Genomic DNA, 23,763 nt, shown 5'->3' on the forward strand with positions numbered 1-23,763 from the left:
TGGTCCAGCTGGACGTGTAGAACCTGCTACCTGTGGGCTCTCACTTGGGACGACTCTCCAGGGTCTGGTAGCAAGGCTGTGCTCCCACCATGACCTTGCCCTGAGCAGCGTTCTTGCTGAAAGTCCCACCTACCTCACCCGAGGCACAAAGATTGGACTTTGGGAAAAGTGCAGTTCTGCTCCAGACAGCTTCACGTTTCCTTACCAACCTCTGCTCTGCCATCGGAGCCGCACGGGAACGCTTGGTCTGTGATCTCTCACCGATTTATGCCGCACCATCTTTTCGCAAAAAAAAAAAGGAAACTTTGGTTTCCTGTGATATCTTTTCAGGGCAGAGTATTTCCAAGGGAGCAAAACCTTCTTCCCAAAATCTCTCTTCCTTCTGAAATAGGTGACGAAGCACATCAGAAACCCCCCACGCATCCCCAGAATTAAGTCAGGGAGGCTGCAAGCAGCGTTCTTCACGTTCAACATTTGTGACTCACTGTGCAAGAAGGTGGTTTGAAAATCACCAGCAGTTTCTGCTGTCAGTTTTTATCTAAGTACAGTACTAGGTGTCCCTTCCCTTTGCACTATTTTTGGGCTAACACCCCCTCACCGATGGGGAATATGAGGGAATTCTCCTGGTAGTGTGAGCCCCGGAAGATGCTCAGAAGCCCGAATGCCCCTCGGTTGGGATGTGCAGCCCACCCAGCTGGGACCACCTTCTCCGGAGGGAGCACAGGGTGCTGTGTGCCCGAGGGCACAGCGCCGAGCCTGGATCCCTTGGCTCACTGCAGGGACAACCTGGCTCGTCATCACAGACCAAGAACCTCTGCAGGAAGAAAAAACCCATCTCTGCAGCCTGGGCTGGTTTGCAGCAGGTGGGAGAAGTGCCTTTCCCCTTCATCCTGAAGGGACAGCAAAGCACTGGAGACCTTTTCTCCGAGGTAAAAGCCAGTTCTGCTGCAACCTCACTGCTGTAGAAGAGCATGAATTCATAGATTCATAGATTTCTAGGTTGGAAAAGACCTTAGAGATCATCGAGTCCAACCGTCCCTAATCCCCATTAAACCATATCGCTAAGTAGATCATCCACCCTATTCTTAAACACATCCAGGGATGGGGACTCAACCACCTCCCTGGGCAGCCTATTCCAGTGGCTGACAACCCTTTCAGAGAAGAAACACTTCCTAACATCCAACCTGCATCTCCCCTGACTAAGCTTATACCCATTTCCTCTTGTTCTGTCACCCATCACTAATGTAAAGAGCCCTCCCCCCACCTCCCCACCATCCCTTCTCAAGTATTTGTAGGCTGTAATCAGGTCTCCCCTCAGCCTCCTCTTCTCCAGGCTAAACAGCCCCAGCTCCCTCAGCCACTCCTCACAAGTTTTATTTTCCAGCCCCTTGACCAGTTTAGTCGCCCTTCTCTGGACCCGCTCCAGGAGAATTCTCTCACCTGGAAGATTTAGGTAGATAATTACTCCTCTGAAGCGACATTCCCAGGGTTGAGGTTATTCCTGGCACAGAAATGCTGCAAGGGTTTTCCACAGCCACTGTGAGCAGGCAAAGAATCAGGATTATCTACGTGGAGGACTTGGCTTTTGCTAAAAGTCTTGTCTACACAGACGTGGACAGTGGTCGGACAGTAAGTGGAGCAGGAATGAAGGAGATGGGAAGCCTGTTACGTTAGAAGTTACAAAGAAGAGGAGATGAACCTGCCGTACCCTCCACAGGGGGGAAGCACTCTAATGGGGAATGGAGGTGGCCCTGTTCCAGAGGAGATCATGGAAGGTGAAGTTGTTTGCTGGTCCCTGCAGTCCTCAGAAATGAGGAAGGTCCCTCGTGCCTCTGTTTGATCCAGTTGCCGGGCTGAGGCAGCCAGTGCCCAAAGCCAGGGAGGGGCTCTGCCCTCGGCCACGATGTGCCCAGGACTGGGGAAGGTGCGTCCGGGGCTCTTCTGCGGGGCCTTGGGCACCCTGTCATCGCGGCGCTGAGCTCCGTACCCTCCCAGCCGTGCCTTACAACAGCAAGAGCTTCAGACAGGAGAAAAACGAGTTTCATTCAGGAGAGGAGACTTTTGTTGTCAATGGAGTGAGCAATGTCCGAAGCCCACGGGCAGCGAAGGCGGTCGGTGGCATACAAATGCGGAGGAACAGACGTGCAGCACTGGGAGTCCTGGGAAGGAGAGGCTGCAGTGGGGGCTTGTGAAGCTGCCCTTCCCCTCACTTCCCTGCCTGGCGTTTGGAGGCAATCCTCCTTTGGATGGCTGGCCATCTGCCTTCTTTATTTGCAGACTCTCCAGAGTCACAGCTCTCCGATTTGTATGTGATGTACAGGAACACAGCGTTGTTTCAGAGCTCTCCTGCCATCTCCAGGCTTTCCGTTCCTGCCCTCTTCCTAGGCTGTGAATTCAGCTAGCAACTTCCTTGGGTATTAAAATACGGGGTTTTTTTAATCTTTTTTTGAATGCAGCAGCTTTAGATGTAGAAATGATGTAAAACCCCAATTCCTCTGTGGTTCCTTGTGCGGCGCTTTCTTCTCTTGCCCGACAGCACTGCTGTCAGAGCTCTGGTACCACTTCAGGCACTCCTTCTCCCTCTTGGCACTGTTCAAAACAGAGAGCAGCTGCCCCACCTCCCCAGGTCTGCATGTCCTTCCTGCTTGAGACCATCCGAGCGAGACACTGACACCCACACGCTGCACCCTTGCCTTGCAGCAGCTGGGCTGTGTAGCACGACCGCGAGAAAGCTCGCAGTGCTGCTGGCTGCCCCCTGCGAGACTCTCCGGGGCCCTCAGCTCCTCCTTTGCGTTTTGGGAGTGCTTTGAAGTGGCAATCCCATGGTGCAGAGCAATAATGGCTTTTCAGCTGTGGCTTTCTCGTGTTGCCGAACTCCCCTGGGCTTCTCAGGACTTGCTGTGCCAGCGGCTGGGGCTGCCATCCTGGCACTCAACCCAGGAAGCCTGGAGCTGGAGCCAGAGGACCCCACCGCAGCTGAAGGCCCCTGCTCAGTTATTGCTGGACGTGACATGCTCTTCAGTAGCATCACTGCAGATGCAAAGAGGACCAAAGCTTGGTGGAGCAGAAAGGGGGGAACCTCAGGTCTCAGTTTCTGTCGTTCTTCGCCACCTCCAGAGCCAGCCTTCCTGCGTTTTCACCCCCCGTCACACCGCTGCTGGTCCGTAGCCTTGTCCCTCGGAAGCAATGTCCAGTTTTCCCTCTGTCTTTGCAGTGCTGTTGGGAGGAGTGAGCAACACCACAACTGATCATCCCTTCGGCATAATTTCAGTGTTGTTAACTGCCCCTTTCCCAAATACCTTGTACAGGGACCTGCCGGGTGTCACCTCTACGGAAGAGACCACAATACCCTTGCTGCTTATAGACACTGCTGGCTGCGGCCTGTTTGAGCTGGAAGTGGAGGATGAACAGTCTAAAGGGAATCCAGGTACCGTCGTTTGGAAAATTTTGTTGGCAGGAATTGATTGTCTGAGGTCCTCACCCTCCCGTGGGCTTGACCACTGCACCAGCTGAGCCACGTCCCAGAGATGCCCTCCCCAGAGCAGGTAGCAGGGGGAATGTGGGGTCCCCGGGCAGCCTTGCCCGTTTGAGGGATCATTCCCTCTGTAAATGCTCAAGCTCAAAGGGCTCCGAGCCAGAGCTGAGCGGGCACAGGGCTGCGATGAGGGTGTACAGCTTGCGGGTGGGCACGCTGGCTGCCTTGCTCCCTTTCAGAGGCGTTTCTCCATGCTGTGGGCTAGGACAGGGTGGGACATCCTGTGACAGGTGCTTTACACGAGTTGGCAGGGCAAGTAGGATCAGGCAGAGCACAAGCCTGGTTTAGAGAGGCTATAGGTGGGGCTCGGAGTCGCCCCCAGTCCTCTGCTCCTTGCATGAAGTCCTATGTGGCTCTTCTCCATGAATTTTCTAAAGACATTGAGTTTCTTGTTGGTTTTCTGACTTAAAAAGTAGGTTGCATTATGGAGATGGAGTGTAAAGTCAGGCACTCAGAAAACGGCGACGCTCCCTCCTTTGTGTCCTCGCTTCCGCAGCAAGGCAGGTGGTTGTGGTTTGCTGTTGGAGGATGCTGCTCCTGCCCCTCCAGATGTAGTCCAGCATCCCCCACCTGCCCACTGGCTCTTCAGAGGCTCACGGGGGGCTTTTACCAGGAGCTGTTGCACATGGGCTGTCCCAAAACCTGCTGCTTCATCTGATAGTCCACGTCCCAACCTTTTTATGGAGATAGCTCTCCCAAAAGCATTGGGGAGAGCTTTTAGCCCAGCACGCTGTTGGCAGAAGGACTGCTGAGGGGCACAGTGAGCCCAGGCTTTGGGGAAGGTGAGACTCTTCCTTCAGGACGGCATCTTCCCCTGGGATTGTAAATTCACTGCCCAGATTGGCTCTGCGGTGCCCGGAGGGGACCGATCTCCATGAGCGGTGCCCTGCCACCATGCCCACCACCGCCCCTGCCTGCCTGGTGGCTGCCCGCACTTTTCCTGACAGCGGAGCCGCAGGCTTTGCCAGCCATTTGCTCTCACGTGGCCCAGGAGCTTATTTGGCAAGGCGGCTGCCTGCTCCAGGGATGCGTTTGTTTTCCTCCCCGCTCACCAGTGCGGGTCTCTGCCAGCAACAGATTTCTGAGGCTTCACGTCCCTCTCCGGCAAGGCAGGGAAAATGAGCTGTAAAATACAAGGACAGTTTTTACCAGTTTAAATCTCTTTTGCCTTCTTTTGTTTGAAAACCCGCCAGCGTTGCAGTGCCCCTCGTTTATCCGTGCGCCAGTCCCTGCGGCCCTGCTGAACAGGGAAGGGCTCCTGTCCCCAAATGGAGACCCAAAAAGACTAGTCTGCAGTAACTCAGGGATTTTGAGCAGGAGATTAAATTCACGTCTCCCAGAATTTGGGAGGCAGCCTTTTGGAGCAGCCTACTGCAGATTCTGGATTTTTATACCTGTGTTTTGCTGCAAAACGGAGGGTAAAGTCAGTGCAGCCAATAAACCAGGGAAATGGTTCACGTTTGTATTTAACTTGTTCTCATTAGATCTCTGTGAAGCAGCCACCGTCCTGGAGAACCGGTCGATTTGGCAGGCTGCCTGCGGCCTCTGGAAGGTCTGAGCGCACGGATCTGAGCACGAAGCTTGTTCGTTTGGTCATGGGGGTTTAGAAATGTGGGGACTTAAAGAGCGGAACGAAAAGGAAAGGTGGAATTTTTTCAGTTGCAGCGCAGAGAATTGAATCTCCAGTGAAGTCTAGGGTCTCGCTTCAGAGGGAGAATCATCTATTGCCTGAGTTGTCATTGATCTCGTGGATGAGTGCAGGAGAGGCCAGAGAGAGCCAAGTGCTGCTCAGAAAGCTCTTCTGAAGCTTAAGCGAGCCGGTCACTCGGAAAGGCAAGAAGCCAGCGCCGTGCGGCCCTGGGAATGGGGCTGTGGAGCACATCGCCACCCAGCCAAGCAAGCCGGGTTGGAAATTGTTACCCTGCACAGTGCTGCACTGCAGGCAGGACTTTCCTTAGCCTTTCCTTGCTGTTTCAGGGGAGGTGGGCAGATTTTCCTGGAGCTGAAGCATGTCCAAGCTGGTGGCTTCAGCCTCTGCCTGCCAGCCCCTTCCCATCACCACCCCTGTGCTTTCTGCCCTAGGGGAGGTGCAGCTGGCCGGTTTGCACATCCGAGCCTTGGTGGAAGCTGGTGTGAAGGCCCAGGACATCGCTGTTGTAGCCCCCTACAACCTCCAGGTGAGATGACCCTCTCCTGGCATCTCCTCTCTTTTCCTGCACACATGCAGAGCAAACGCACAGAGGTGGATTCAGACCTTGGCATCTCAGGAGTGATACCAGAACGTCCTCAGAGAGACGGAGGTGGAAGTCAGCAGAGCCAGACTGTGCAATCAGCATTTGTGGCCAGCTTCTCCACGTTTAAGTAGCTTGAGGCCACGGAGGGAAGAGATGTTGATCGTGTGTTTTCCGCTCCCAGTCTCAGGAGTCAGCACTTGACCTCCAGGAGATGCAAGCGCTCATCCTTATGGGTTCAAGAGGACAGGACTTTACCAAAACAGTGCCATTTTAATCCTTTTCACCTCGTGCTTTTCTTTAAAAGATATCTATTGCGTGTTTTTCAGGTGGACATGCTAAGAGAGCACCTTTGCCACAGGTACCCAGAACTAGAAATTAAATCCGTTGATGGTTTCCAAGGAAGAGAGAAAGAGGCAGTGGTCCTGTCTTTTGTGAGATCCAACAGGAAAGGTAAGCGTTTGCTGCTGGAGAATTACTCCATGGGCAATGAGAAAGAAATGGGAACTGTGTGGTTGGTCTCTAGTGCTTTGCTCTGAATGAATTTACTGGCAAGAACTTTCCTTTTTAGCCTTTGTTTTTTAATGATGGAATATATCTGCTGTCACGGTTGCAGAGGAAGGCTCCCATGCTGGGCAGCGGGTAAAAAGGAAGCCAGGACTGTTTAGTTTGAAGGTTTCCTGGGATTGAAGCCTCAGAAGTTATTTAAACCAGGGTCTTAAGAACGACACACGTCAGGTTAGCACCACGTTTACTGGAGTGCCGAGCACTCCCCGCAAAAGGTGAAAATTTGGGGGCTTGTTTCTTGGATTTGGAGCCTATTTTGTGTCGCTTCCCTGAAGAAAGCAAGCAGGAGCTGGCGTTACAAGTCATGCACAGAAAATGCTTCTTTCGGGAGCAAAATCTAGAGCGGAAAATCGAGTTCTTTCCTATCAGCAGCTTGAGTGAAAGAATAGCTGGAAAAAAGCTGCTGCCCCGGAGCCATCGGCTCGTGTGGAATGGTTTTGTGGCAGCCAACGTGAGCGGGACCGCTCCATGAGCCACCTCTGCCGTGCGTGGGTCACTGCCCTTCGCAAACCCGCAGTGAGACACCTCCCTGGCTTGTAAAGCTGCTGAAGATGCTGGGAGTGCTGATGTCTAGGAGGGAAAAAGGGGGAAAGGATGCATGGAAAAGAGGAGGCTTTTGTTTGTTTGTTTTCTGAGAAAGCCTAGAGCCAGAAAAGCAGCGCTGGGGGGAGAATGGAGGTGGGGGCCAGGACTAAGAATAGTCCTTGTTCCTGAGTGACTCACCTCACCTTTGCTCCGTAGGAGCTGTGTCCTCCGGGAAGGCGCGTGTCCCCCGGCCCCCTTCCCGTGCGTAGCCGAGCAGCAGAAGCTCAGATGTGGTGCAGGAATCACTCACGTTCCTGGGGGCACGAGGCAGCTTCTCGTGGTGTCTGGGCACGACTCTGGTCTGCATGGGCACAAGAGATCTTGTTAGCCCCCTCCAAGACACTTGGGAGAAATCCACAGCCTTTTTGCAGCTGCATTTCTCAGCTCAGAGGTGGTCAGGGACCATGACCAGCAGTGCCTGTCGCTCTGCAGCTGTTCCCCATCCAGCAGGAAACCCTCTTGCCGGATCAGAGGAGTCGGACTTGCCCCTGCAGTCAGGCAGAACCCCATCACACAAACTGGAAATCGTTCTCTAAGCTGCAAAGCCCAGAGAAGGGCTCGCCCACTCCCTGTTCCTCAAAGGCAGCACAAACTCGACTGCTCAGCCACAGCACGGCACGGCAGACACGGAGCCGGGCTGGTCACCGCACCGGCGGAGACGTTAATTTCTTTCCGACCGGCCTCATCTTTATCCCCAGGAGCTGGAGGCTCAAAGCTGCCCACACTGCCCTTCTCACTGGCTGATCCTCACTGACTCATCTTGGCATTTGCTGGCTCTTACGGCTTTTCCTTGAGAAGACAGCCAGGGAGCAGGAGCAGACCTCGCGGGAGTCGCCTCAACGGCTGTTACCTAAACCTGTCGCGAGTTTGGGGGCAGGTGGGGGGGAGCTGCGTGGGGCAGGGTGTGCTTATCTACCTGCAGTTCCTCTTCCATCGCCAGGAGAGCCTCTTCCACGGCGCTCCGTGTTGCGTTTGCTCGCAGGTCCCAGGCTGATGGCGTGCCATGGGCCACCCAGGAAAATGTTTCTCCCCTCCACCTGCCATCCCTCCTCCTCCCGACCCGGGGAGCCTGGAGCCAACGCTGCACCCACCGACACTCCTAACGCCTCCTGGTTTCTCTCTCCCAGGGGAGGTGGGCTTTCTGGCAGAAGACCGGCGGATAAACGTGGCGGTGACCCGCGCCCGGCGCCACGTGGCCATCGTCTGCGACACCCGCACCGTCAGCAGCCAGCCCTTCCTGAAGCGCCTGGTGGATCACTTCAGCCGGCACGGGGAGGTCCGTTCAGCCTTCGAGTACCTCGACCACCTCGTGCCCGACAGCTACGCTGCGGGGGGCCGCGGCGAGCGGCAGCGGGGCGCAGAGCTCCCCGCAGCATCCGACCCCCAACCGCAGCCGCCTCCGGGGAGGAAACCGAAAGCAGCAGCCGCCGCCAAACCCGCGCGTCGGAAGCCAGAGGCGCCTTCCTGCCCGAACACGGGCGGACCCGGGAGAGAGGGCTCAGGGACAAAAGACGGCGCTGACCGGTTCAAGGCCACGCTGGTGGCCTTCCTGGAGAGCGCCGAGATGCAGCTGGATTTCCCCCCGTCCCTCAGCGCTCACGATCGGATGCTGGTTCACCTAACGGCCGAGGAGTTGGGGCTGCAGCACGTGAGCACCGGGGAAGGGAGGGACCGGTACATCCGTGTCCGCAAGAAAGAGCCTGCCGAGCCTCCGCCGCCCGCGGCCACCTCTCCCGGCAGGCAGCTCCCCCGGCCTCAGCCGGAGCATCCCCGCAGCGGCACTCCAGCCCCTGCTGAGCCAGAGGGAAGCAGCGAGGGCTCAGGGAAGGTGGACCTGAAAACACTGCACCTGGAGAGAGTTCAGAGGGAGAAAGCCAGACAGGAGGAGGCAGCGAGGAAGGCTCAGGAGCCCGGTGCCAGCCTTCGGGGCAGCAGCAGGAAAAAAGAGAAAAGCGAAGCCAAAGGTAGGTCGCTGTCTTCGTAACCAGCGCAATTGACGTTCTTCCTTGAACGGATCGTGCTGCTTAATCCCCACATTTTTGCCTCCAGGCCTTGGGATTTGTCTGTGTGCGCAGAGCACGGGATGTGGCTCTTGGAAAGCTCCCCGGTGTCGCTGCGGAGATGTGAGAAGTGGCAGGAGCGTGCCTCAGCTGGCTGCAGCAGCTGGGGGAGAGGCGGTCTGGACGCCCAGAGGCACATTTCTTAAGTCGAAAGAAAAGCAGCGGGGACCCTTTCCCAGGAAGAGAGGCTCAGGAGCTAGATTCGAGGCTCCCAGATGTAGGGAGAGGGAACTAAGAGGAGTACCTGGCCCACACTGAAGGATGTGGATGCCTCTTAAATGCAGAGGCAGGGGAAGGCAGAGCCAGGAGGTGCCATCCTCCCTGCCAGACGTGGTCCCCTCCTCTTCCTCAGCCCCCTTCTAGCAGAGGGAGGCACCCAGGCACGCTGCGAGCGGGAGCCCTGAGCTCCTGCTAGTGCCTTTGAACACAGGCCAGGGTTTACCAGCACAACGGGTCTCACCAGGGCTGAAACATCCCAGTTGCTGCCAACAGCGACTCCCTGGACCCGTGCTGCTGCTCACTGGCCCGGGCTGTAGCTGTGGGCTGCTTGGGTTTGTTCTCATCTTCTGAGCAGGTGGGTGAACAGCCAGGTCTCCCCCCCGTCTTCTCCCCAGGAAAGCCAGCGGCGAAGAGCAGAGCAGACGGCGTGGCGGAAGAAGATATCGACGCGCTGATTTCTGCGGCCATCCAAGCTGACACCACCTGCGGCTTCCCCCGCTGCTCCGCCAGCGTTACCACCCTGGGGCAGCTTTGCCTCCACTGCCACAGGCGCTACTGCCTCAGCCATCACATCCCGGAGGTAGGCGTGGGGCCGGGCAGCCTGCCCAGGGCTTCGAGCACCGAGGGGGCTGGAGAGGAGTGGGATGTGCCAAGCAGCATGGCTTTAACGTGGGAATTTTCCCCATCGAGCTCCCCAGGCAGGATTTCCTTGCAAGGAATTTAAAGCAGAACCCCCTGTCAGAGCTGCCAGGTGTTAACACGTGGGCTCTGCACGCCTCTTCCTGCGAGATTTTTCTTTTTTCCCTTCTTGCTCCGTGCCCTTCTCTACCATTCTCTGGCATTTGCACTCCCAGGTCGAGCAGATAAAGCAAGGCGGAGAGGAGAAACGGAGAGGCTTGGGCTTAAGGCAGTGACTTGAGGGATCCTGGACACTCCATTCCCATCTCTTTGCAGATTCCCTCTGCAGCCTGGGGCCAGGCGGAGCCCTGAGCCCGCACAGAGCAGTGCTGCGTGCCCGGTGAGCAGTTGGGCATTTTCTGGAGTGCCTTGCTGGCTCGGAGCGAGTTGCTCCACACTGTGCAGCCTCAGCTTTAGCTCCCATCCATACCTGAGTGACAGTTGTCCCTCGGCCTCCTCTGCTCTGCTTTCGTGCGGTGGAGGACTCTCGAGCAGGCATCTCAGCAGCCCTGTGATGTCCTGCACCTCCGTGGGAGGGGTAGTGTGATGGTCACTGAGCCAACAGCCTCGTTCTTGCTGTTCTTCCATAGCTGCTTGACAGCCCTTCCCTCCCTAGATCTGGGAAGGAAAGAAACTAAGCTTCAACTGGTGTCAGGCTTCATCCTTCTGTGCAGGTGCAGAGACAGGCAGGTGAGTTGAAGCCTCCAAGCTTGGCAGGGTGAGGCTTTGTGGTAAGCCGGCCTCGGGGTTTGAGTCCCATGGGCAGAGCTGACGTGGCGGTGACGGGCACGTGGGCTGAGAAGTGACCATTTTCCATTGAGCCGCAGCCTCCCGCACCCATCGTCCCGCCGTCACCCCGGCAGAGCTCTTCGTTGCACGGAGCCTTGCGGAGCTTAGCAACGTTTAGTGAGCTGACCTATAAATCCTCAGCATAGATTTTCCCCTTGTCAAGCACTATCTGTTTCCATGGTGAGGAATAGCTGTATTTATGGTCATTCACAGTCTTAGTTGGGACAGGAATTTATTTCCCACAGAATCGCCTCTCCCTGCTGAATTGTAATGAGGTCTCCAACGAGAAACAAATGGGAGGATAAAATCCATGTCAGCGAGTTTTTCTTGCTTTTTAAAGTTCAGCCCTTTTTCCAGATGTTATCAGGCTTCCAGGTGAAACAGCCTGGAGCCATCTCAGAGGGGCTGGAGCTTCTGCCTGTGGAGGGTCCCTGTGCAGAAAGAGCTCCTGCCCCCCCTTAGCAGCCCCCAGCTGCTGAACCCCTCCCCATCCAGTCCAGCAGAGCGGACCCCATTGAACGATGGAATTCCAGGCTCCAGGAATAAAATCGCCCGATTCCCAGGTACACGATGGCTGCCCGGTTTCCCGGCTGCCACCACTGACCGCTCTCTCTCCGCCAGGTTCACGGCTGCGGGGAGAAGGCCAAGGCCCACGCGCGGCAGAGGATCAGCCGGGAGGGGGTTCTCTACGCCGGGAGCGGCTCCAAAGACAAGTCCCTGGACCCGGCCAAGAGAGCCCATCTCCAGCGGCGCCTGGACAAGAAGCTCAGCGAGCTGACTAGCCAGAGGAAGGGCAAGAAGAAAGACAAGGAGAAATGAAGGATCTGAATGCTGATTTTTTTACCCTCGGAGTCAGACTCCAGAAACCAAAGATGCTGTTAGAGCTGCGGGGCTGCGCCGAGCCCGGGAGGAAGGTGGGAGCTCTGGTTTTGGGTGGCAGGGAGCCTGGAGCCAGCGTGGCTGAGCCTCCCTGGACCACAGGGCTGGGACAGAGGCAGGAGAGCAGCTTTATTTGTCCCCGTTATCCTTATTGATGGAGTCATGGATGTGTGTGGAGAGGCTGGAGAGTGCCAGTAAAGACGGATATTAAACCACCCAACGCAAGCGGCTGTCGCTGCGACGTTTCTCCCTGCCACAGCACAGGGATAAATGTGGGCAGGAACGGGGGAGGGACTGAAAACCCGGGCGACCCTCTCCTCCAGGGGGGATGACGAAGAAAATGGCTCCGTTTTCCCAGTCCAGCAATCCTCCCGGCACGGCTGGGAGTCGGAGCGGCGCGGTGCACAGGACCCAAAGCCCCGATTGCCCGTCGGGAGCGGGCAGAGCCGAGCTGCATCCCCTCCCCGCCGTGCCGGGGGGCTGCGAGGTGGGGGCTCAGCCCTGCGGTGGGATGTGGTCCATGCAGGGCTCGACCCCACTCCAGGGCTGTGTGGGGAGAGCAGCCTCGAGCCCTCACCATGCCAACCTCCTCCAAAACACCCATCCTTCCCGGACCCTTTCCCTGGTCTAATCTATCTCCCTCCCACCTTGTTTTCTGCCTGCTGATCCTTGTCTCCAAAGCATCTCTCCCTCCACCCACAGCTCCCTGCCCTATCCCCTCTCCTCAAAGGCTCCCCGCAGGTACCGGTGCATCACACGGGGTCCACCACTCTCTGAGGATCGGCTCAGGAAGCCAGTTCTTGTCCCCAGGGTGGCACAGGCAGGCCCCAGGATGAAGGAAAAGGTGCCGAGATGCCTCCACAGAGGAACGGCTTTAGAGGGGTGCAGTAAAAGCCCCCAAACCACACATGCCCCATCATTTTGGGGCTGAACGTCGCAGATCTTGCTTCCTGGTGATTTCAACGCCAGTGGAAGGCACTTGTCTCATCCTGACCAAAGGCTCTGCAGTTCTCAGGGGCTGCAAGACAGCCAAACGTTTCTGTATCTCTCCTCCAAAATACTAGAGGAGGTGCTAATAAGCAAGTTTTTCCCCAGATCTCAGTGCCTGTTAGTACTGGCCGCAAACACCTTCCAAAAGACCCTTTCTCATCCTTCAGAAATCCCTGGGTTTGCAGCCCCAGGCCAGGTTCTGCACCTCCCTCGGCTCCCAGCATCGCCTTGGCTCGTGCCTCGGTCCCCGGGGCCGGCTGTGCGTCAGCCCACGGAGGGATGGCACCTGCTCCCGCGGCAGCAGATGGGACACGGGGGCTCCTGGAGGGAGAGGTGGGGAGGAGGAAGAGATGGCACGTGGGAGAAGGAAACTTGGCGCATTGGCGAGCAGTGCTGGGCGTACGGGGGGGAAAGAGCCCGAGCGGTGCCGTTCGGCACCGCTCGGGCTCTTTCCCCCACGTACGCCCAGCAGAGGAGGAGGAGGATGCAACGGAGAAGTCACAGCCTCATCTCAAAGCGAAGGTCAGGCAGAGAAGACAGATGAGCAGAAAGGAAAATTGCTGCCAGCTCAGGGTACCACCACGGTGTTATCTTTAATCAGGGATAAATGGCTTGTCCGCACTTCTTTTTCCCCTGCTCGAATCATTCAAGCAACCCCATCCCTGACCGTGCTCACCCCCCTGGCACCGGCGTTCTGGCAAAGAGCCCCAGACACCCCCAGATTTCCCTGCCTGGCTTTCTGCCAGCAAGGGATGCGTCCCCAGGGCATCCTCTGCCCCCCAGCCCGTGCCCAGGGGGAGCTCCATCAGAGCCCTCCATCTGTCGCCCTCCAGAAAACGGTGGGCATCAGCTCCCCCCTCCAAAAAAAAAACCAACCTTACCCAGGGGCTGGTCCTCACTCGGACCAGGAGCCCACGAGCTGATAGGCTCCAAAGAGGTTTTTCCCCTCCTTTCCTGCTGAAACGGGACTTAGAAGAGCAGGAATTTGCAACCCCAAGGGTTGGTTCAGCTGGGAAAAGGGGCTGGGGTGGGAAAAGCTGCCGCTGATCACGTTGGACCTTTAGGGGACGATTCTCAGCCTGGATCTGACCTTGAACCCTGAGAGGCTGCAAAACCACTGGTCAAGCCCAGACACCGCTCTGCAGCCAGCGGAGAGAAGGGCAGAGCTTTCCTCTGCCTGAAAAAGAGACGGAAGGGAAAAAAAACCATTTAATAAACAACTGCCTTTTCTGCTGTTATTTCTCCCCTTTTTCCATTCTCATCGGAAACGTTTCAGCCCCGGCGCAGCGCGCCGAAACCCAACAGGAAACCCGCACGCGCCGAGAGAAACCACGCGCCGTGCCAGCACTTTATCGACCCCCCCCCTCCATCGTCCCCCTGCCTCCACCAAAAACCGCCTTCGGAAGAAATCCGCCCCCTCGCCGGGAGCCCCCGGGGTCCGTGTCCGACAGCACCACCGATGTCGGGGGCTGCCGGGAGCCCGCAGGATGCTCGGGCAGCGGTTTGGGGAGATGGGTGCTGGTTTGGGGAGGTGGGTGCCGGTTTGAGTCCATCCAAAGGGAGGGCTCCTTTCCAGGGGGTCCGCTGGCAGCCCCCAGCGCATGCGAGGGCGATCCAGGTGGGGAGAGACGCAGCCGAGGAGTTGCTCCATCCTCCAAATATTTCGGTGGCGAGACGCTCCGGCACCTCTGCCTCTTCGGCGCTGCAAAGTCTCACCCTGCCCCGGCAAACGCCACATGGCGGCGGCTCTTGGCCACGCTGCCAGCTGGGCAGTGCCCCTCTCTGCCCACAGTCCCCGGGGCAGAGCCGGTGCCGGGGCGCAGGGCCCCTGGGCGCGATGGGCTCCCCCCCGCCAGCAGCCTAGTTTCGCCGGAGCGGGTGCCACATGGAGACGGGCTTCCTCAGCGTGGCCAGCATCTGGTTCCAGTGCGTGGTGCCCATCCCGCTGGCCGCCGGGCCGATGAGGACGTGGCCCGTGTTGTCGGCGCGGCCGTCCTCGCCGCACTCGGCCACCGTCACCCGCAGGGACAGGTCCTGCGGGGGGAACGAGGCCGTCACAGGGGTCCTACTGCCACCGACACCACCCCCGTACATCCATCTCGCCATGCCCTCCCCAACCAGACGTACACACAAACACACCCCCAGTACTAACCCAGCCCTGTGTCCCCCAGCCCGTAAATACACCCACCAAACGGCTCTACCCGACGTGTACACACCCCTCTGTACCCCCCACCCTGTTCGCACACGTCCCCCCATACGTGCCAACTGCACGTGCCCGTCCCCATACACAGCCATACCCCTATACGTACATCCTCCTGTACCCCCCGCCATACGTGCGCATCCCCCTGCCTTCCCCACATCCCCTAAACACATACATGTGCACCCACCCACATACACAACCATACCCTATATATATGCATCCCTGTATCCCCCAACCCACCCATACGCATTCCCCCCCCAATAGCCATCCCCTATACACACATGTACCCCTACTCCGTGCATACGTGTCTCCCCAGACCATACATGCATACGTATGGCCCCCACCTCACCCCACAGGGATTTCGGGACCTTGAGGAGTGATGGGACATCCTCCCCCCCCCTGCGCTGGGATGTGCCCCCTGAACCGGGACGCACCTGGAGCACGATGGCTGGCACCGAGAAGATCATGGCCTCGTTGAACACGGGGTTGGTGTCGTCCCTCTTCACCGCTGTCTTCTTCTTGCTGATCTTCCTCCCGTCCTGCAGCAGGTACACCTTGACGAAGGGATCTGCTCGGGGTAGGGGGAGAGAAAAATGCTGGAGTCAGTCGTGTTTCCCCTGCAATGCGGAGAAGTAGGGGAAACCATCTCTGGCGGACCCTCCTGGAAGGGTCTGTCCTCAACGGGAGCTGCTCCAATGAACATCCATGTAGCGTAGTAGGATAAAGCAGGATGAAAGGCCACCTCCAGCCCGCAGAAGACCAAAGGACCCCTGTGCCCACCCGGCATCCCCCGCTCACCTGCGGTCACCTTGCCGTTGGTCCACACGAGGTTCTTGGCTTTGACCACCACCACCGTCAGGCGCTCGGCTGTGGGCAGATAGCTCAGGGAGAGCAGGATCTCCCCCACCGTGTCCACCGCCTGCGGGACACAACGTCCCATCACCCATCGACCCAGTCCAGCAGGGAGGAGAAACCCCCTGGAAAACCGGGGTGGGAGATGGACCACGCACCCCCCCTGCCCACCTTGTTCACGTCCTGCAGGTAGAGCCAGGCGTTGAAGGGACGCGTGGCCAGGTCCAGGTCGGAGAGCTTGAGCTCAGCCACGCCGGCGCTGACGTTCCGCTCGTCCTCGTCGATGCCGAAGGCGGAGAAGCGCAGGCTGTTCTCCTCCAGCGCCGCCGGCTCCAGCGGGATGGAGAAGCGCTCGTCGAAGGCCACGGCGTAGGCACTGCGCTGGATCTGCCGCGGGGAAGGATGGGGGTTACCTGGATGCCCACCGCGTTTTGGGGCTGCGTCCGAGATCGACCCCGTTTCTCCTGTGGGAATTGCCAGGAGCGCAATTTTTCAGTTAAAAACCTAAGGTTGGTCTGGCGCATCCCTGTGCCCGGGGAGCACGGGCACGTGCCCGGCTCGGCCCCTCTGGGCTGTGGAATTTGGCCCAGGGGTGTAACTCCCAGCCCCTCTCCAAGCCGGAGCCGATGGGTTCCGCATCCCTGAACGTGCTGAAGGGGGAGGATGCTTGTTGCCAGACATCGTCTCTACGTCACGTCGTTCACCCAGAGCAAACGCAGCAGCAGCTCCGGGGCTCCATCCTGCCCCGGTCCCAAGCTGCCGTCACGGCTTCGGAGACTGCTCTTCCCCTGCTCCAGCCCTGTTTCTTTCGGCATCCGAGGTACCACCCACAAATCAGGGTTTGTCCTAAGAGGAGGCCCAGTGCTCCTTCGGGATGGAACACCGCAGCCTTGGGTGGTGCGGAGCAGAGCGGAGCCACCGGCTCCCCATACCCACTCAGAGCTGGGTGCCACCGTGGCACCGGGGGGCTCAGCCCTGAACCCCTCGGGCTTCATCCCCCCAAGTGCTGCAGGGACTCCCCAGCAGCAGTGGGGAGATGGGTCATCTCATCCCAAGGCCTTTCCCCCGTCCGTCTGTCTGTTGTGCTCTGTCCCCAGGATGAAGGACACGCAGCAGCCAGCAAGGCGGAACCTCCCATCGCCCCCTTCCCAGCACAGCACTCCCATCCTCCCCCTTCGGATACCCCCGACCTCTCTCCAGAGTCCCAGGGGATAAAGCCCCTCTGTGGGACACGCAGATTCCCAACGATCTGCTGTGTCGCACCACGGCTGCCTCCCGCAGCCGCCGTCGCGCTTTGGGATCGCGGGATGAACGGTGCAGCGGAATCGGCTGCTGCTTTAACAGCCCCCGCATCAGCGCTGGGAAGCACGACAGGAAAAAAAACCAAAGGTGCCCTTGTGACTCGTCTCGGGACAATAAAAAAAAAGGGCAAATAGCGCTGGTGAATTATAAATAGTGATGCTAAATAATAAATATCCCCAGAGCATAAATAAAGAGCCTGATTTTTGGATGGAAAAAAGGTCCTAAAAGGGCGCTGTGGAAATATTTTAAAGGCAGTGGGTTCGTGCTCGCTGGATCGGTACCTCCACCCCCCCGGGAAGGTTTCTTCCATCGGTGAAGCTTTCTGCTCCTTCCGGAACATCCAGCTGGCTGAGCCGCAGCTTTGCAAAAAGCAGCTGCTGAAAGAGAACTGAGGCTCCTGCTTCCCGAGAGCAGCCTTCGGGGCACTTAAAAAGGGAGATTTCGCCCCAAAACCACCCCTGGTTCTGGCCCTGCCGGTGCCGGTGCCGCCGCTCGGCTCTTCGGCTGCCACGTCCGGCATGCTCCGGGTGAAGCGAGTGCGCCGGGACTCAGCGCGGCACCGGGAGCACGTGCCCGAAACGCCGCCTCCCCCCAGATCCCACCCTGGACCGCGTCCTCCGCCTCCCACAGCATCCCCGGCCCCCCGGAGCAGGGAAACTTGCTGGGAGCCACGCTCGGAGACAACAAACTCATCACACGTCCCAGGCAAGAGGGAGGAATTTCTGCCCCACCTCTGGTGCACGGACCCATCCGGGACCCCCCTCTGCCGCAGAACGCTGGAACCCCCTGCCCAGGGCGCCCAAAATCCGGCGCTGCTGCCCCCAGCCCCACCTCCCCTCGGCCGAGGGACGCTGCGGCGCGGAGCGGGGCGAGCGGCTCACCCGGGAGATGCCGACGGTGCGCTCGGCCGGCAGCAGGCTGAGGCGCACGAAGCAGGAGGCGAAGCGAGTGTCCTCCCTCTCCAGCAGGTCCTTGCCCTGCAGCAGCGTGACGTGCAGCGCGGCCGCCTGCCCGTCGTACTCCAGGGCCACCTCCACCTGCCCCACCGTGAAGTCCTGCCCGAAGTTGTTCCCGATGGAGGAGATGGAGCTGAGGGAGTCGGCCGAGATGGATTTCTTCAGGGAGCCGTAGGGGGCCAGGCCCAGGTGTCTGCTCATCAGCTCCAGGCTCCCCAGTTCGTTGATGCTCTCGAAGGTGTCGGCTGCCCGCAGGCTGCTCCCGCGGACAGGGGATGTCTTATCCGGCACCCGCTGCGAGCCCGGGGCCACCCCTCGCTGCCAACAGGGGAAGGAGAAACCAGGTGATGCGATCCCATGCCATGCCATGCCATGCCATGCCACCCCACCCCATGCCATGCCACCCCACCCCATGCCATGCCATGCCATCCCTCCATCGGAAGCCTCAAGCCACCGCAGCAGCCACCCCAGCACCCCCCAGCCCCGTTCCCACTCCGCGCCGCTCCCCCCGGACTCCGGCAGCACCAGGTTGCCACCGGTGGCTTTTCCCCCCACCCCAAGAGGATGCAGGCTGGAGTTTTGCCACTCCAGCAGCCGGCACGTGGCAAAGGGAAGGGAGACGAGCCGAGCCCGCCGCCCATTACCTTGTGTTTGGCATCCGCACACGCCGCCCCGTACTTTTGCTCCAGGTACCGGTAGTCGTAGTTGGGGAAGGGGGAAGGTGCCGGGTAGGTGCCGGAGCGCCAGAGCTTCCAGAGGTTGAGGGCAGCGATGCCCAGCAGCACCAGGGCACCGGCGGCGTAGACGCCAATCTCCCAGCCAGGTGGGTCCGCCGCGGCTGCCAGGGGACGAGAGGCACCGTCAGCCGCTCCCGTGCCAGCTCAGCTCTACGGGGGGAGGATGGGATCGGCCGAGGGGGGGATAAACCGCAGCGTGGCACGGATGGCATCGGGCAGCAGCTTCGTGAGCCCAAAAAGCGGCGGTCCCGGCTTGGCTTTGCCAGGAGGTGACGTGCATGTGCGTTCCCGCCCCGTTCCCCAGCAAACGAGGAAAATCAGGAAACGGCTGCACCACCCTGGGGGTACTGGGGGGGTCCTTTCATCAGCGACGGATTCGTCCCGCTCGCAGATGCGCTCGGCGCACATCCGCGTCACCCCTTCCGCCGCAGCGAGACCCTGGCCGCTGCCTGGCTTCCACGGGCTGGGGACGAGGGGAAGGTCCAGAAATAGGGGAAAAAAAAAAAAAAAAAAAAAGAACAAGAACGAAAGAGCTTTCAGAAACGGGGGAAAACCCCCACAACCGCGGCCGAGGTGCCGCGGGGAGGAGAGCGCCGGGGCTGCGGAGCGGAGCAGGGGCCGCGCAGCCCGCGATGCCGCCCGAGCAGCAGCTGCTGCATTGCACCAGTCCATGGCCCCCGCGGCGGCACTGGCCCAGGCCGCTCGGTGGGACACAAAAAAAAGGGAGGGGGGAAGGAAAAAAGGGTTTCTCATCCCAGCGCGGTGCCGGGGAGTCCCCCCGCGTCACGCTGCGGTGATCCCGCCTGCCGTGGCGGCTTCAGAGCCAGGAGCAGCCCGAGCCGGGCTGAGTCCCGCATCACTCCCGAGCAGAGGGACATCCCGCGCCTTCCCCCGCCCCCCCTCCTCTTCCTCCAGCAGGAGCCAAAGGGATGTGCCAGATGGAACCAACTATTCGTATCCAAAGCTCCTGATTTTGACCCCCGCGGAGGGCTGCGGGCAGCCGGGGGGGTCTCCTGGGTCAAAGCCTCAGGGTCTCAGGTCCTGCCTCCTCCACCCCCCCCAAATTCCCCCCGCTCTGCCAAGGGCCGGGGTTTATCCCCCGCAGCCCCGGCCGAGGCTGCCAGGGAAGCGCTGCAGCTTCCGAGGGCGCTCGGTGTTGTCCGGCTCCAAGGAGCAACGTGGTCCTGCTACGGCACAGGTGGCAAAACTGGGGCAAAATCACCCTTTACTGGTCCTACTTCTGAACAGCTCCAGGTACAAACCCCAGCCGTGCTGGAAACCTGCTTCCCCCTCATTCCCATCTGTTTTCCATGCACCTAACGTCGGAAAGCTCCGGGGTTTTAAGGGTTCTACACTTGTATTTGGACTAAGCCCCGGGCACAGGTGCCACAGAGGGGGTCCCGCAGCGAGCGGCAAGGACCAGCCATGCCCCCCTGCCCAGGAGCGAGCGGCTCTGCCCCCAAAAGCCCTCCCCGGAGCTCGCTCGGCACTACTCACCGCTTCCGCCGGATCTGCTGACGTGACCGCCATCCATGGCAGACGCTCCCCGCTAGCGGGACAGCCTGCAACGCCGAGACAAGGAGTTGGGATAAAGGGAAAGAAATTTAAAGCCAACCGTGGCCAAAGCATCTCAGCTGCCAACAGAGGAGCCAAAGGGACAGAAATTCCCCGGGAAGCGGGAGAGCAGCCGTGCTGAGACGCGGAGCTGCACGATGAACCTCAGGAGCATTTAACAGGCAACGTTTCCAATCGCTCTTTGCATGGACGTCTCCCCTCCAGGAGCCCTTGAAGCCCTTTGCTGCTTTTCCCATCTCTTTTCCAGCCTAAATCTCACCTTGGCCTCCCACCGCCCTCCTCAGCCTTGCCTGTGGGGAGCAGCCCCGTGCCCAGGGCTCTGCGGGGTTCGGACAGTGCCATTTCCTGGGAATCCGTTTCTGCAGCTGGCAAGCCGGATCGCCTTCCTGCCCCAAGGGGCTTTCCCAGGACTATTGTACACGAGACCCATCCTCAAGGTAAGGAGGCTGCTCGTTCCAGAGATCCCAGCGAGGGCACTGCGTGACACCAAAGAGGATTTATCCAAGCCAGGTGCTTCCCGCTACACCAACGGGCTTTGGGATCCCCCGCAAACAAACACCCCACAAGCAAACCCAACACGACTTCAGCCAGCACCCCCCTCGCTACCCGGCATCCGTGCCGGGAGATCACGGACCGCGGTCCGCCGGTGTGATCCCACAGAGCGCAGTCCCCGAGCCCAGGCGCACATCTTCAGCACCGCGCTCCAAATCTCCCCGTCAGAGCCCCCAGACCCTCTGCGGAGCTCACGCAGCCCCAGAGCCTGCTCATCCCGTGGGAGGAAGAGCTGGATGTGCCTCTGAGGGACGGTCGCTCGAGATTCGGGTACCATGTCCTGGCTCAACTCGGATGCTCATGGATTTCGGTACTATGGGGGTGATCAATCCTCCCCAAAACCATCCAGGCTTGGATTTTAACAGGCAAAAGGTGCAGTGTGTTACAGTGTAAAAATACCAACCACGCTGGTGCGACGCAGCTGGGGGACTCCCTGTGCCAGGGCCACCCTCGTGGTAACAGCAGGAGGAGGGCAGCTTCTAAACATCACCGGGTCACTGACACCCGAACCGACAGCACGGCCACGGCGGGGCTGGGAGTCTCCCACCCCGCTCCCCAACCTCCTTCCTCAGGCACAAACCTCTGTGTGCAACAGACAGCCAGCCCACTCTTGGCTGAGAACGTGCTAAACTCATGTCATGGATGGACTGAGCTCAGCTTAGGGGCCACGTCGCTGTTTAGTGCTGGAAACCCACACTGACATCTTGATAGCGCAACATTATGGGGATTTGCCCAAAATAGCCTCTTTTTATGTCCTGAAAAACCACCGTGCCGAATTGAGAGGCTCCATTTCTCTCTGGGTTTCCTGGTGGCTATTTAAAACGTGAAAACACGGAAGTTTTCAGGACCAACTTTCACTGCACAAGGGCAAACCCTTATAAAAACCCCTCCATTTCTGTCCAATTTTCCATTTCTTTCAAAGCTTTCCCCTCCCCGCAACATCCTTTTCTAACGAGCCCTAAGCAGCAACTTCAGCAGATTTCCAAGGCATCGCCTCGGCAGACGCGGAGCGACCGCAGCGTTCAGCAGAGGAATTAAATTAGGTGGCATTTTCCTATTAGCAAAACACCATCAGCCTCTCCCGAGCGAGCGAAGGCGCTCGGGGAAGGGATTTATTGCAGTTTATATCCACTAAACTCTTCCCTGCCAGTGTTTCAGCAAGGTGCTCTGTCGTCCCCCCGACCTGCCTTTCGAGTCCCTTCCTGGGAAATCAAATCCGAGGGATCGGGAGGGGACAGGCATCACTCTCCCACCGCCGCTGGCCCAGGGACGGCTGGTTTTCCCTCTGGGGAGACCATGAGGCCTTGCCCTGACCCAGACACCGATGCTCGGTTTTGCCAGGTGCCCGAGACCGGGCTAAACTCTTGGCACTGGTGAGCTCGGCGCTCCAGCAGCACCCCTCCTCTCCACCAGCACCCCACCAGCTGCCACACACCCATCCCAGGCCCTGAGTGGGGCTTTTCCATCCTCCTCCATCCCTTTCCTGCCAGAGGGGGAAAGCCCTGTCTGGCCTTAATCCACAAGGCAGAAAAGTAGGATCAAGTTTGTTGCTGGCACGTTTATCAGAAAAAAAAATAAAACCATATCCAAAACTTGACAAAACACTGAGATTTAGGCTTTGCCCCAGTTCATGCCCAACCCCAAACTCGCTCACCCATTGCCCTCCCCATCCTAACGCTGGAGCTGCAGGAGACGAAGCAGCCCCCTCCCCAGCTGCCCTACACCCCGGGGCGAGGAGCGTTGCACCCGTCCCTCCTGATTTACACCCAGAGACGATGACCCTGCACCATCCCGCACCTCCCACGCCACGAGGCTCGGGGCGGCAAACGCCGCCTTCCCACCTGGCAACGTTCCGGCTCCTTCCCACCGCTGCGGTTTACCTGGGCAGGTACCCAACACCGCGGGCACGGAGAAAACCTTTGGGGCTCCGCGCAGGAGAGCGGGGACCCTCCCCACGGCCTCCGGCATCCGTTGGGCAGCAGCAGCGCGTTGGCTCCGCAGCCGGCCCCGCCACCGGAGAGAAATGCAGCAATTCCCGAGCTAACCCAGGCGGGAAGCAGCAGAGCGGCAGCTCCCGGCTGCCAGAGCTCCCTGCGGGTCCAAGTTCAGCGGAGACGGCTCCTGGATGCCAAGAGGCCCCCGCTGCGGTGGGGGACAGGCCGGGATGCTTCGCCGTAGGGATCGCATCCCCCCGGAGGGCTCACCCGTGCGATGAGCCGGGCGGTCTCTGCGCCCCGAGGAGCGGCTCTCCGAGCATCCCAAAGGATTTGCTCTAGCCCAGCCCACCCCCACCCCCCCGGCAAAGCGGGGGCGAAGCATCCCCCCCTGCCCCCGCAGGAGCGAGCAGGGTCGGTGTGGGAAGCGCTTCCCAGCCGGTTCCTCCCGCTCAGGGCCGGCCCAGGGGCTGCCGGTGCCCCGGGGCCGCGCAGGCGGAGGAACCGGCCGCTTCCCGGGGCCGGCGCGGGGGTCTGGGGGTGCGATGCAGAGGGCTCTCGGCACCCAGCTCCGTGGGCTGGCAACTTTCCTTAGGAAGTTGCCGTAAAAAACGCCAAAAAACCCACCCCAAACCCCAACAAACCCACCCCAAAACCCCTCCAGGAGAGAGGAGGATGGCTGCCAGCCCCCTCCTTTCCCCCCCAACACACAGCGGGGAGCGGTGCAGCCCCGGGCACACACGGCGAACGCCGGCAGCGACCACCTACCCCCCCCTCCCCATGCCGCATCCCCCGGGGCTGGACCACGACCGCGGCTTCCCCCCCCCGCGCCCCGGGCAGAGCCGCCCCCTCCCTGCGCTGCCAGGCCGGCAGCTCCGCGGGCTGTAACTCACCGCTCCTTTGGGGGAAAAAGCTGCATTTTCGGGCCGATGGCGGGGGGCCGCCCCGGGCTCCACCTGGGCTAAAGGATGGGGGGTGCCGGTGGGCGGGCGGCGGGGCGGGACCCCGCCCCATCGCCCGCCCACCGGCACACCCCCCCCCCCCGTCGCGTTGGGGTGAACCGGGGACGGTTCCCATGGCCATCGGGACCTGCACCCCCTCCCTCTTGCCCCCCCCACGGGT

General features: G+C 59.6%; 2 protein-coding genes across 2 annotated transcripts in view; one reads left to right on the top strand and one right to left on the bottom strand.

The window, feature by feature from the left end:
* IGHMBP2 (immunoglobulin mu DNA binding protein 2) overlaps window positions 1–11,750 on the top strand; it is a 40,888-nt gene extending 29,138 nt beyond the window's left edge. Inside the window, exons 10-15 of the mRNA XM_086612948.1 lie at window positions 3,309–3,427; window positions 5,618–5,712; window positions 6,096–6,219; window positions 8,046–8,882; window positions 9,593–9,777; window positions 11,286–11,750. Of these exons, the coding sequence (XP_086469074.1) occupies window positions 3,309–3,427; window positions 5,618–5,712; window positions 6,096–6,219; window positions 8,046–8,882; window positions 9,593–9,777; window positions 11,286–11,483 (1,558 nt within the window). The 3' untranslated portion in view covers window positions 11,484–11,750. The remainder of the gene's footprint in view (window positions 1–3,308; window positions 3,428–5,617; window positions 5,713–6,095; window positions 6,220–8,045; window positions 8,883–9,592; window positions 9,778–11,285) is intronic.
* Window positions 11,751–14,393: 2,643 nt separating this feature from the next.
* On the bottom strand, window positions 14,394–20,114 carry SYT12 (synaptotagmin 12). The gene is made up of 7 exons (XM_086613944.1): window positions 20,078–20,114; window positions 18,488–18,681; window positions 17,769–18,161; window positions 15,757–15,972; window positions 15,532–15,652; window positions 15,168–15,301; window positions 14,394–14,567 (listed from the first exon to the last, which is right to left on the bottom strand). The coding sequence occupies exons 1-7, from the start codon at window positions 20,112–20,114 to the stop codon at window positions 14,394–14,396; spliced, it is 1,269 nt and encodes a 422-aa protein (XP_086470070.1).
* Between the last annotated feature and the right edge of the window lie 3,649 nt (window positions 20,115–23,763).

The sequence above is a fragment of the Tauraco erythrolophus genome, chromosome 6 (assembly GCF_009769465.1).
Source record: "Tauraco erythrolophus isolate bTauEry1 chromosome 6, bTauEry1.pri, whole genome shotgun sequence".
NCBI lineage: Eukaryota > Metazoa > Chordata > Aves > Musophagiformes > Musophagidae > Tauraco > Tauraco erythrolophus.

What these genes read in the sequence shown, in the direction of transcription:
- SYT12 (XM_086613944.1), bottom strand. Translation starts at nt 20,114, where the DNA reads ATGGATGGCGGTCACGTCAGCAGATCCGGCGGAAGCG. An exon ending in CAGCAGATCCGGCGGAAGCG is followed by an intron (nt 18,682 to 20,077) that starts GTGAGTAGTGCC and finishes GTCCCCTGGCAG; the next exon opens with CCGCGGCGGACCCACCTGGC. An exon ending in ACCTGCAGGACGTGAACAAG is followed by an intron (nt 15,653 to 15,756) that starts GTGGGCAGGGGG and finishes TGTGTCCCGCAG; the next exon opens with GCGGTGGACACGGTGGGGGA.